Source organism: Quercus lobata, chromosome 3, assembly GCF_001633185.2.
Source record: "Quercus lobata isolate SW786 chromosome 3, ValleyOak3.0 Primary Assembly, whole genome shotgun sequence".
Lineage (NCBI taxonomy): Eukaryota > Viridiplantae > Streptophyta > Magnoliopsida > Fagales > Fagaceae > Quercus > Quercus lobata.
Genome location: NC_044906.1, coordinates 41,894,098 through 41,907,495, shown reverse-complemented (window position 1 = coordinate 41,907,495; position 13,398 = coordinate 41,894,098). Strand labels below are relative to the sequence as shown.

The window sequence follows — 13,398 nt, the reverse complement described above, 5'->3', positions numbered from 1 at the left end:
GGACCTTATCAACATCCTCTTGAACTTCAAACTTGTTAAGAAAGAAATCATTCTCAAGATTGATACAGTCAATGTGGCCAACAGGCTTTCATAACTCTCTAATCTTGGATGATAAGAACATGAATCTCAGGGACTTGTATGATCCAGTCCTTGGAGGGAAGGATGGGATGTTACTATGCGATCTATTCGAAGAATGGTGGTGATATTTTAGTTTCTTGTTACTCCAAGCCAAAGAATCCTCTTCCTCCACAGAGCGCACTCTCTCATTTTCTCTCTCCATTTCATGATAAATTCAAGAGAAGTTACATATTTTATATTGTTTTAATAATCTATCATTATTTTTTAATAATAAAAAATTTAGGTCATACACATTATGTTTGCATCATGTGACTCAATATAAGTATTACAAATTGTACAACATAATTTTTCCCAGTCAATCATTATACGTGCATTAAAATTATTAACATAGTTTGTTTTAAGTAAAATTTTATTACTAAAATGAAAAAAAAGTTTAAAGATATTTAAATGAAAATTTATGATTATTTTGTAATTTATTATAATATTTGACTTTGATAAAAACTTGAATATAAAATTAATAAAAGAGGAGAAATACTATGTTCACAACACTTTCAAAATAAATCTTAAGTGACAAGTTGTTATTATTACTAAAAAAATAATTTCAATGGTAAATTCAAATTAAAACCAAATCACCTATAATTTATTGCAAAACTATTGTGGAGGGTAGCAATTTTCTTCGTAAAAAAAATTTTAAAATTCAGATATTTCATTTTTTATAATTCTTTTTTCATTTTTTATAATTCAATAGTTGCAGAAAAAGGAATTTAAAATCCTTTATTTTTTCTATTAAAAGCATAAGAATGTAGGAGGTGAATTACAAGATTTGAGAGTAAAACTTCACTTTATATAGTAGTTTTACCCACAAAAAGGGTAAATAGCAACGGGCAGTTTACATTCAAAAACATGTATTTACAGCCTATGGCCTTTCCCTTTCCTTTCCAGATTAGGACATTGGGAGAACAGTGTACACACACGTTCGAAAATCAAACCCAGGAAACTAGCACGAATCAGAACAATCCACGTACACAAGTTTCACACAGAGAATGTGAATGTGAATGTCACACATATATATATACATAAATAGACAACATCGTCAACAACAACTCTCTCCCAAAAACTAAAAAAGAAAAAAAAAGAAAAAGAAAAAACAAAAACAAAAACTAGGCTTAGCTTAAAGCCTCAACAGTCATCACAAAACACATTCTCTCTCTCTCTCTCTCTCATAAACTCTCTCTTTCTCTGTGTGTGGCGGCTCTTGTTGTTGTTTGGTTCTGAGATTGGATCGGTGCTTGTGTTTCATTCTTTGCGTTTAAATCTTTGGGGGTGACTTTTTCGATCTGAAACTGAGAGATCCGTTTGGGATTTTTTTTCCTTCAAGAACCGCCATGTTTGCGGCTACACAGCAGCCACAACAACAACAGCACCAACAACACCAACATCAGAAACAACAACAACATCAACAACTACCACCTCAACAACAACAACAACAACAACAACAAGTTCCCAATACAGCAGCTTCAACAATATCATCGGCTCAAGAAGAGGCCTTGAAGAGCAACACCGATTGCGTTTACTTTCTTGCATCTCCTTTGACATGCAAAAAGGTTTGCCTTTTCATTCTTTCTTTTATGTGATTCTTGGGTTTTTTAGGGTTTTTCTGGGATCTTGGGCTCCAGCTTTTCTTGCTAGGGTTTCAGATTTATAATTAAAGTTTCTGATTGATGGATTTGGGGAGTGAAGCTTTCAATTTGAATTTAGAAGATAATTGGGGTTTGGATTTTGGGTCTAATTCAGATCTTGTTGAGGTCTTTATGTGTTGTTTTGGGTGGATCTTAGTTTCTTAGGGGGGGAAAGAAACCAAACCCTAGAATTTTTATGATGCGAAAATTTGATGTTATATAGCTTAGAATTGTTGTTACTCAAAATGGGTTCAGCTCAGGATTGTTATTACTCAAATGGGTTCACGCTGATTGATATACAGGTAGCAATCTGTTCATATTAGTATATTGAACCTTGTTCACCGTGTGCAGAGATTTGTATAGCAATGACCTTATTTTGAGGGGCTTAATTAGTTTATCTGCGCCAGATTTAGTAACTAAAATGGCACAGGTTTATATTTCTTGTGAAATGGTATATCTGATTATGCTGAAATCCAGAGAAAGGAGGGTCTTGGTGGACGTGCTGTGTACGCATTCTATTCTAGGCAACTTTGATACACTTTGCTTGTGTAATTAAAAAATTTCAGACTCGTTTTAAGGAGAAAAAAAGGAGATTATGATATGATATGATGCCTTTAGAGAATAAATTCTGTTCTCAATCATGGCTATGTTTGTGCAGGAGGAATATATCCTTCTTTGGCTAGTTTAAAACATGGACAATGTGTTTGTCTTTGTTTTTCCCTCTTTTCTAAAAGCAAGCTTTGCAAAAAATGATCTAGCATAATATGTGTTGGGCTTCTGGACCCATTTAATTTTCCATCTATTGGTTATGTTTATGCTCGTTTTTGTTTAATTCTAGGTGCTTTAACTTCAATTTCATACTCAAGAAGTGCTACCTATGTGTGAGGAAAATCTATCTAATAATCTACAATGGTTTAGTAGGAATCAAATAGGTTAGGCACTTATTTGGGAATGTCTTTTTACTTTCTTTAAGATGTAACCCTCTTATTGCATCAATACACATAGATGGATCTGTCTTTGTAATGTTGTACAGTTGCAAAATTTGTGATCAGCAGTAATTATGTGTCATCAATAATGATTTGATAGTGTTGCTGATACTCCTTTCTCTCTGTGATCAATAGGGAAGTGAATGCGAGTATCGCCATAGTGATTATGCCCGGCTTAACCCAAGGGATTGCTGGTACTGGTTGAATGGTAACTGCTTGAATCCCAAATGTTCGTTCCGGCATCCAGTAAGTCTCTGCTCTTACTTGAACTTTGAATGCTTTGACATTAATCTTATTTGTATAATGTTTGCTAACTGCCTATTATTTTCTCTTCAGCCTCTTGATGCTGCATTAGGAACCCAGGCAGCAACTTCTGCTGGATCTTCTCTGCCTATAACACCGACTGCTGCAACACCTGCTGCACAGGCTCCTTATGGTTCCAGTAAACAAGCAGTCCCTTGCATTTTCTACCAAAAGGGGCTTTGCTTAAAAGGTGACAGATGTGCCTTCTTACATGGACCAAATCCCACCACCAGCAACAAAGTTCCACAGATGCCAGCAGCCATTCATGTTACTGAATCTTCAGCTCCTAAAAAGATTTTTGGAGGCCCTGAAAAGTTTACTCAAGAGCAGAAGATTCCACAAATAAATGTTTCAAAGTCAGTTGGACTACCTCCTGAAGCTAAACCTTCTCCAAAAACGGAAGCTACTTTTCCAAGAAATGTAGTTGTTGTGGAGAGGAATGTACCACTACCTACAAGATTGGATGATGAGGCTTCTAGATACAAGGCAACACATGTTCCTCCTGTTATTAATGGAAACTCCATCAGCCGGTCCAGTCGTTCACAGCAGGCTCATGTACCTGAGGATTATAGCTTCCCAAATGGTAAGGATGGTGATGAGTTTCTAAGGGAGTCCTCTCCTGGCTTTGATGTTCTTGTCGATAATGAGCTTGGTGATTCAGATTACTACCATGGTGAAGATCAATTCGGTAGAACAAGGGCTCATGAAGGAAGGAGTTTAAACCCTGTGAATGAGTATGATATTAGTCATTCTGCTGATTACAATTCAATAGCTGATGTTGATCGAGAAAGGTTCCCTGATCCACGAGGCCATGGCTCATATGATCACATGCAAGGGCAGTATGCCTGGGAGCAGCACAGGGCTTCATCTGAGAGAATGTTCGTGGAACCAGCTCATCTGGAAAGGCGGAGGGGTTACCCTAAGTCTGATAGTCCTGATCATGTTGATGAGTCAGATCTACGACATCATTTATCCAAGCAGAGGAGACATAATGGTTTGAGATCTGTTGTCAGTCATGGCCACAACAACCATGTTGAGGAGCGGAGTTACCGGTCTTCTTCAAGAAGGGATGCACTTAATTTGCCCCCAAATGAGAGCTCCCTCAGTAATCGCCTCCGGGGTAGAATAAAACTTCCTGGGAGATCTCCAGTGAATGGTACTGATTTGCGTCCAGAAAGGGAATCGGACAGGGGAAGAAATCGGGACAGGTTGTCACCTGGAAGGCCACAGATCTCTCATCAGGGAAGGCTTCGAGACAGAATAAAAGGACGGGTGCAAGAGGATTACAATATTGAGGGAAGAAATATCAAGGGTCCACGGATTTGGAGAGAAATAACAGATGAAAGCGGTGATTTCGCTCGTCCGAAACGTCTTGCAGAGCTGAAAGTTGTGAAGAGTTCAGATGGCAAGGAGCAGCAATCCCTTGGAAAGCGAAAGAACTTGGAAGATCATCAGCAATCTGAAGGTGATCTTTCATTTGAAGGGCCAAAGCCTCTTAGTGAGATTCTCAAGCGAAAAAGAGGAGCTGGAGCTTCTGGGAGTGGCGAATCATCTGTCTATAAAGAAGACAACAGTCAGAGTGAAATCAAGGAAAGCTTGATTAGTGGCTCCGAGAACGCATATACACAAAGTGCTAAGGAAGAAGCCCTCAGCCATTTGTTTGGCAGTGAGGAAGATTTCAAGTCTGCAGCAGATGTCTCAATTGGAACAGTGGCAGAAAAAACTGATGAAGCTTCTGGCCAGCCTTCACAAGCACCTGATCTGAACGAGTTTGAGGCAGAAGATGGGATGATTTTTGATGAAAATATTGAGGATCAGGAACTTGAAGCTGATGATCAGAGGGATGTGGATGGTGAATATGAATATGAGCAAGTTGATGAGGAGGGAGAGTACAATTATGAGGAAGGTGATAATGCCGACCCTGAAGAAGAATACCTCGATGATGAAGATGGGGATGACTTTGCCAAGAAAATTGGTGTCGTGTTCTCTTGATTGTGGGGAGGGAGAGAGAGCAACAGAGAGATGGTGGACTGCTGTTTGCCACAAACATTTTCTGTGGACCTTCAACGCTTAATTTCGGTGGTTGGTTCTGATTGAGCAGGATAACTGCTATGGATTTATTTGTAGAAGTAGGATATCAAGTTTTCTCTTGTATTAATCAAAACTTTTTCATTGTATTTAAATCTGATTGAATGGGATTTTACATTTTTGCATGGGGCATTTTGCTGTACTCTCTTGATAAAGTTGCTTGCAGAGTGCATGCCTGTAACAGTAGAAAGTAAATAAGAAAATTGCTATTTCTCTCGGATTTACCTTCTCAGTTCTGCTATATTATGTGTTCAAGTCTCTCAACGTTGTTGCAGATAATATGTTTTGCTATTTATTTTTTGTATATTTATTTGTTCAAAAATAAAAAAGTTTCTATGTTAAAGTAACGAGTCAAACAGAGAAATTAACATGGAACACGTCCCAGTAAACTAATCTGGGAAAAAGAGGAGAGGCATATACTGTTCCGTTAACTTTAATGAGCTATGTACAAGTACATTGGGGATACGCTTTGCTCTTTCTTGAGCGTTTAACAAATGCATTGAGTTTCTCAGTTAGCAAAAAAAGAAAAAAAAAAGGTTGCCGAATTTGGTCAAATTGGGCAGCACTCTTTTCATTTGAATAAATGGATGATGTGTGATGTTTGGCCAAAAAAATTTCGATGTGTTATCTTAGAGAGAATTTTGTAAATTAATATATATATTTTTTTCAATATCTATTAGTTAAAACTTAAAATGGTGAAAATATAGCCTTCAAAAAAAATGCTGACATGGCTTTGCGGAGTTGGGCGTCCCCTTCATTGTTCACAACTTCTTATGAAAACTGTGTCTTCAAGCATTTAAAAAAGAAAAGAAAAAATGAAGAAGCTAAAATACAAATTGCACCCTTTGAGTTCAGTCTTCTAATTTTACTTATGTTCAATTGAATTTTCTAAGTTTCAAATGTTTATTCAAGGACAAAGAATTGATTAGGCTACAACTTCACTCTTTTTTTTTTTTAATTTTTTTTATTTTATTGGAAATGAATTTGACAAATCCGCCATTAGATTACATTTTCTTTTTATATCGTCCATATTTTCAATATTTTCAAAAGATCAAAGATGAATAGCTATGTCATCAATCAAAATTTCAAGTTTTCAAAAGATGAATAGCTATGTCTTCAATAATTTTATAGATCAAATAGTAAATTATATTCGATTGACATAAAATTGTCATGTGTGTCAAGAATATAAAGAACTTACAATTAAATGGTTAGGGTATGTTTGGTAATTGTTTTTTCCCCTTATTTTCTGTTTTCAAAAACAATTTTCTATTTTTGAGACTAAAAAACTTGTTTGGCAATAAAAAATGGACAGAAAACAAAAACTGTTCTCAAAACTTAATTTGTGAAGGAAACTGAAAACATGCAAAATGCTATTTTTAGTTTGTAATTTTCAAAAGTCAATGAATAAAGACATTTAATTTAATGAATCTGTCTCATTTAATGAGTTAGTATTAGAATTCAAATCTTAGTAACAACATATTTTAGTATTTTCTATTTTTTTTTCTTCAAAAAACTATCTTTTAATTTCAACTAACCAAACATGTTTTTGATTTCAAAAATACAAGAAAATTGTTTTTTCTTTATATTCCCAAAAATAAGTTTTTGAAAATAGAAAATACAAATTGTTACCAAACATAGCCTTAGATTTTTAGTGGAAGTTGTAGCCAAACTTTGTCCTTTATTCAATTCAGGTCTTTTGTCCAATTTCGTTAAAAATTGCTATTAAATGTGTAGTTAATTAATAATCAATGGCTATTTGAAAGAGTTTCTCTACCGCTAAGAAAGCTGGTGTAGATATTGTGTTTTGTCCACTCTCAATTTGTGTGTCGGACTCCAAAAATCTCAAAAATATTAACTTTTCTCCAAAGGGCCGTGGAAACATCTAGATTGACATGGCGAAACCCGTTCGAGCATCGGAGCACTCAAAGCACCATATTAGGTCAAATTGACAAAAAATGCCCATGGTCAACCCTAGGTTGATTGAAAGTCAAAATTAGTCAAAATCATCTAAAAACAACATTTTTCATGTTTCTAAATCAAATCCGAGCCACTTAGTGATTTTCGTCAACTTTGACCAAGTTTGCCCAGAGGGCCCTAAAAACCCTAACTTTGATCCGATCGTCGGAATGGGTTGAAGCCAGCATCATTACGAAGATTATTAAATTCCCTTTCCAATGACTATTCATGGGTCGAAATCGAAGTCAAAATGGTCGAGATATTTTGAAAACCGTGCAAGGCACATCAGCTCACTTCCCTACATCATAACTTTTGATCCAGCCGTTAGATTTCAAACTTCTTTGGCTTTCCAGAAACTAAACTTCCATACCTTTCCAGGAACACCAAGATCAACCTAATCCAAGCCTGGTAAGGCCTCCATCAAGCCATTACAAGGTGGCAGCCACTAAGTGGTTGCTGGAGCTTGGCCGACGGCCACCGGAGCTGAAGAGTCACAAAATCATTATAAATACCCCTAGACCCCCCCCCCCCCCCCCCCCCCCCCCCCAAGATTAAAAAAAAGAAAAAAAAAAAAAGAGGAAAAATTGGGTGTTTTGGAGCTAAGTTCTGAGCAGATTCTCTCTCTTTTCTCTACATTTCTCTCCAAAAAACACATCAAAAAATCTTTGATTCCTCTCTTTTCTCAACAATCAAGAGGTAGTGTTTTTGCACTCTTTTTCCTCTCCTTGGACTTAGGACCTTGGATTTGAGGTTTAAAGGGTGTAGATGTAGCGTTTTAGCTACAGTCTACACCCTTTGCTTTTATCTTTGTTCATAATATGCTTTATTGCTTTTCCTAACTTGTTTCTTGCTTTATTTTACTTCCTAGCATGTTCTATAGCTTTCCTAGCGTGTCTCCTTGCTTTTTACCATGTCTTAATGCTTTGATGATGTTGGCCTAGCCTTCCTGGGCTATGATATGCCTAAATTTTGTGTTTGTGCTTAGATCCATGTGCCTAGATGCCTTTAAGAATGCTTATGCTTAGATCCATGTGTTTATGTGCTTTTTGCCATGTTCATGCTTGGATCTACTTGTTTATGTGTTCCTTGCCACACTTGTCGTAAGATCTATATCTTTGAGTGCTCTGTGCCTTGTTCATGTGTCTAGATCTACAAGTTGGTTGCTATGCCATGTGCTTCTAAAGCCATTTTATCTCTTTCTATCCCTCTTTTCTTGTGTTTTGGCCCTTTTGGTAGGGTGTAGATCTAGATCTTGTGGTCTAGGCCAATATCCATACACCTAAGCCTATATCAAAGGGTTGAATCATTTCCTTTATGCATATCCATGTTTGCTTCTATGCTTGTGCCCACTTGCTTGTGTGGTTGCATCCATCCCTCTTGTGGATTGTTTGGATGTTACCATTTGTGAGATACACCTCCAGGGTGTTGGTGTGTTTGTTTCACACCTTTCTCCACTTTGTGCGATGTTGATATTCTTGCCTTACTTGCTTTGTGCCACCGGTTTGGCTTCCTTTGCTTCTTTGCATTTTTACACACTTGCCTACATGTTCATGCATGAGTCTATGTGTCGTCCATACTCCAATCCAATGGAATAATGGACACTTGATCCAAACCGCCATTTGTCCTCCTAGGACACCCTCTTTTGTTTGATAATGTGTTTGTTTGCCTCTTTGTGTGCTTCATATGTTTGTTTGCCCTTGTTTGGCACCTTTTGATAGCTTGTCTTTTAGCATGCTTCCCTTTTACTTGTTTCTTTGCTTATCTGTTGGCTTGTTGCTTTTGTCATTACATGTACATGTATGGAGCATGGACACTTGGAACAAAAGTGCGACCTCCTAGGCGCAAGCAAAATGGGCATGGATGCAAGCAAGGAGATGCAAGCCCACAGAGGGCAATGTTCAGTAGATTAGGGGGCCTAGTCCCTCCTGAGTGGTTTTTCTTTCTCTTTCTCTCTAAACCTATTCTCTAGAGCATGTATTGGGGTTCCCCCTCTCCTTGTACCTTGTACTTTTCCAGCTCGTTGCTTGGGCTGCATTCCCTGGGTATAGCAATGTCTGTTTTACATTTCCTGTACGATGCTAGGCCATACCTTTGGAACGTTGGCAATGTCTGTTTTATTTTCCTGCTCTTTGTGATGGCATTGTGCATGATGTATGTATATATATGTTTACATGTGTGTGGGTGGTCGTGCACTTTGTATGATGGACTCTCATGGCTACGAGAGTGACCCTCTCTAACCATGAGTGCTCTTGACCTTGTGGCATGAGTATGTACTCAAGGCGATTGTTGTAGGTACATATTCATGTCATACTGTGTGCATAGTTATCGCGGTGTGATCGTCCCGATCCATGTCACCAAGTGGCATCAGTTTCCCCGTGTATGCGACACGTATCAATGTGCATAATGTTTCGAGGGGCTCTGGCTCGTCCTTGCACGAGCATGTTGGCACGTGCCGTATATATAGCCACGAAACCCTGTTGGTGCACCATAGCGCACCAAACGCGAAACTCTGCCAAATTTTAGCTATGAAAATGGGGCATCCCCATTGCCATATTCTCACATCGAAAGCTTGGTGAGAATAGCGTTTTGTGTGCTATAACGCATTTGAGGCGAAATGCTGCCGGATTTTCATCGTGGAAATTTGGTAACGATTCCAAACATACTTGGGTAGTATCTACCAAGACCACACCTTTTCTGAATCCAAACCTTAAAACCCAATTCGCTTAAAGCCCCGAAAGCTAATGCCAATAGCTCGTTTTCAACTGCCAATGTCTGAAAATTATGATTTTATCAAAACAAAGGACTGTCTATGGACAAGCGTTGTGGGATACCGAACACCTTCCCTACACGTAACCAGACTTCCAAACTCAAGAATCAAGATTTTATACCCATCCATATTAAATTAGGAAAAACAACATTTTTCTTAGCCTAGGATCGATAATAAAATCAAATAGAGTCAAGTGACTAATCATAGCTAGAAAAACCCAATGATTGGTGGTGATTTCACTTACCGTTGGTAATTTCCTTAAAATTGACTCATATTCTAGTCATACACCCGAGGTACGACACACCTCCACGGAAGCACACGAGCGTCGCCGCGATGGGCGGTCGAGCAACCGTGAGGCGTCGACAACTGGGTTAGACCAATTTCTCTTAGGCTATAGAATTTTCATCCCTTATAGTAAGGCTTTGGTCCCTAGAGTAACACTGTTACTAGTAGGGTTTGTGAGTTTATTTTTCTTTGGGTTTTAGGGAAGCATTGAGTGATCTCTCTTCCATTCTTTCCTATGGACGGCTTAACAAAAGATTTGAGTAATCTCTCTCTGAATGAAAGGGAGATTAAGTTTAGAGAAAGAAAGGGGTTCAGAGGAGTTCATTATTGCCGCAAAATTCCTTATGAAATGAGCTCTCAATACGGAGGCAATTGTGAGGACTTTCAATCCACTTTGGTGATCTAGGAATGGCTTTAAGGTGAGAAATGCAAGAGACCATGTTATTCTCTTCATCTTTGATAACACCGAGGAGGTGGATAAAATCCTATTGAGCGAACCATGGAGTTTCGACAAATATCTTGTCATCCTCCAACGTTATGAAATTGATACCTTGATTCATGACCCAGTGTTTGATAAGGTATCACTTTGGGTTCAGGTCCATGATATTCTAGTCCGTTACTTAAATCAGGGAGTAGTTGAAGATTTGTGCAATGTGGTGGGGGAAGTGGATAAATGAATTGATAATTCAGAGGTAGAGGGAGGAAGTTTTATCAAAGTACGATTCAGAGAGAATGTAGCTTTACCTCTTTGATGAACAAGATGAGGATGGGTGAGTCTCATTTAAATACGAGCGGTTGCTAAATATTTTTTTATTGGTATGGGTGCCTAAACTAGTTCGATAAAGATTGTGATCTTTGGATAGGTAGTAATGCCACATTAGAGACTGAAGATCAAGAGTATGGAGCTTGGAATCATGTTTTTCCAACCCTTTTTTTCAAAAAATCAGTAATAATGGTGTTAGGATTCTATGAGTCCAGGAAAAAGGGAGGCCTAATCACCATTACTCCGTGGAGTCAAAAATGAGGTGGGGTGGCAAAGGTGAATACATAAAATTCTTCTTTAGAGGTCCAAACCAAGGATAAGGAAATTGTGGATTTTAGGGCAAACATTATTGAAAATTTAATTTCGGATGATTCAAATTTTTTGAATTCAAATTCCTTTTCGGTTGGAAAAATCAAGGGATTCATGGAGATTTTCTAAATAGCAAGATTTCAAAGATTGACCAAGAGTTAAGGAAGTTTGACACTCCAAGAAGTGTTATAAATGACGGATGTGTTAATCAAAATTAGGTATGTAATCTTGAACCTTTCTGGAAAAGAAAACCAAGTATCCCACGTTGTTTGAACTCTATCCTAAGGTACATGCTAATCTCCTTCCCTCATCCATTTATGCTCCCTTAAGAGTCCTTTCTGAGATAACAAATAATATCACATATGGACTAGTGCTGGAGGTATCAAAAACTTCTGCATGGAAAAGAATTCCTAGGATAGAATCTACTATTGAATCATCAATGAGTGTTTTTCCCCTATCGAAATGTACTCATGTTGAATTGAATTGTTATGAATTACCAAAGAAACGTTGGGTGGTTTCTCACAAGAATAAGGAGAATTCCATTTCAATGGTGGCAGTTGCTTTGAAACCTCGCAAAGACCAATGAATCTCTTATGTTGGAACCATCAGGGTTTGGGAACTCGTAGTTGTGCAAGAGCTCGACAACTTAATCCAAGAACAAGATCCCTTAGTGATGTTTTAGTTGAAACATGGCCGGATAAAGCTAGGCTAGATGGAATTTGGGCAAAATTTAAATTTGGTGGTTTGATTGAAGTCTCAAGAGATGGAAGAGGTGTGGTATGGCAATGTTTTTGGAAGCAGGATTGTGACTTTGATTTGGATACTTTTTCTCCTAACCATATTGATGGAATAATCAATAAAGGCAAGGAGGACGAGTGGCGTTTTACAGGTTTTTATTGTGAATTAGATATTAGTAAACATCTAGTGTCGTGGTCATGTTTACGAAGGTTAAAAGCAAAACATACTATTCCATGGCTTTGTGTGAGAGATTTCAATGAAATTGCTAGAAGCCATGAGAAATTAGGTGGTTGACTGAGACCAGCTAGACAGATGCAGGATTTTAGAGACATACTAGATGAATGTGGCTTTTGTGATCTAGGGTATGAAGGAGGTAAGTTTACTTGATGTAATGGGCATCAAGATGATTTTACAGTTTGGGAATAATTGGATAGGGCGATGGCTACAATGGACTGGTTGGCAATGTTCCCAGCTACCAAGGTGGTTCTTTTGGAGAGTGGTTTCTCGGACCACAAACCTTTACTTACCTACCTTACTAGTATTTCAAAAAGTAGACAAAAGCCTTGGCGTTTCGAGCATATGTGACTGGAGGAGGAAGGTTGTAGAAACACAATCGAGAAGCCTGGCTTTATGACCTTACATGTCAGCCTATGATGCAAGTGGAAGGGAAAATCAGTAATTGTCAGTCTAAATTAAAATGGTGGAGTAAGTTTGCTATTGGCAATGTGGGCGCCTAAAATGAGGCTGTTGGGCCTGACCTCACTTGGGCTCACAACTTATTTGTAAAGTGGGTTTAGGATTTCCTACTTTGGGTTGTTCTCGGCACAGAGACTCAATGAAGTTGCCTTTCTCTCTCTTTCTCTAAATCACTCTTTTCTCCCTATTCTCTATTTCCTTGAGAACCTTTCAACAACCCTTTTCTTCCCCTAACTTTTCATATTTATAGTTCTAAATTAGTGGAGAGACTATGATTACTTCCATGGTTAGTGCAATGGGAGGTCCAATATCATTAGTCGTAAGTGGGTGGTTAGGTAGGAGTGAAACGTGGTGAGAGTGACCTTGGAACTTGGTTCCCACTCCAGCAGATATGCTTGACAGCAATGTTCCCTAAGTTACTGCCGGATATGCAAGTGATGGTGTGTTTTTAACGTCATTCTTTCTTTATTGCTCGGGAATGGTTTGCCAAGCAAGGGCCAGGTGGCAAAACTTGGGCTTGCAATTTGTGTGGGTTTGGGCCGGGGTTTTGGGTAAAAAGAGACTCGAGCCATGGGCCAAGCTGCTGGGTTAGAATTCAAGGCTCAAATGGATCTGGGTACCACGGTGCCGTACATTAGCCCCCCCTTGATTCATGCTTGGTTACCGAGAAGAATCAAGGAATCCAAAAGGCACTTGTGTTTGAGAAGCTTAACAGGTAGAAACCTGGGTGGTTTCAGAAACCCATTAATG

General features: G+C 38.3%; 1 protein-coding gene across 1 annotated transcript; it reads left to right on the top strand.

Annotated features, from left to right (window-relative positions):
* The first annotated feature begins 1,187 nt into the window (after positions 1–1,187).
* Positions 1,188–5,356, top strand: LOC115981772 (zinc finger CCCH domain-containing protein 17). The gene is made up of 3 exons (XM_031104123.1): positions 1,188–1,682; positions 2,879–2,989; positions 3,080–5,356. Exons 1-3 carry the CDS (start codon positions 1,464–1,466, stop codon positions 5,036–5,038), a joined length of 2,289 nt encoding a protein of 762 aa, XP_030959983.1. The 5' UTR covers positions 1,188–1,463; the 3' UTR covers positions 5,039–5,356.
* Positions 5,357–13,398: the final 8,042 nt, after the last annotated feature.

What these genes read in the sequence shown, in the direction of transcription:
- LOC115981772 (XM_031104123.1), top strand. Translation starts at nt 1,464, where the DNA reads ATGTTTGCGGCTACACAGCAGCCACAACAACAACAGCACCAACAACAC. An exon ending in CTCCTTTGACATGCAAAAAG is followed by an intron (nt 1,683 to 2,878) that starts GTTTGCCTTTTC and finishes TGTGATCAATAG; the next exon opens with GGAAGTGAATGCGAGTATCG. An exon ending in AATGTTCGTTCCGGCATCCA is followed by an intron (nt 2,990 to 3,079) that starts GTAAGTCTCTGC and finishes TTTTCTCTTCAG; the next exon opens with CCTCTTGATGCTGCATTAGG.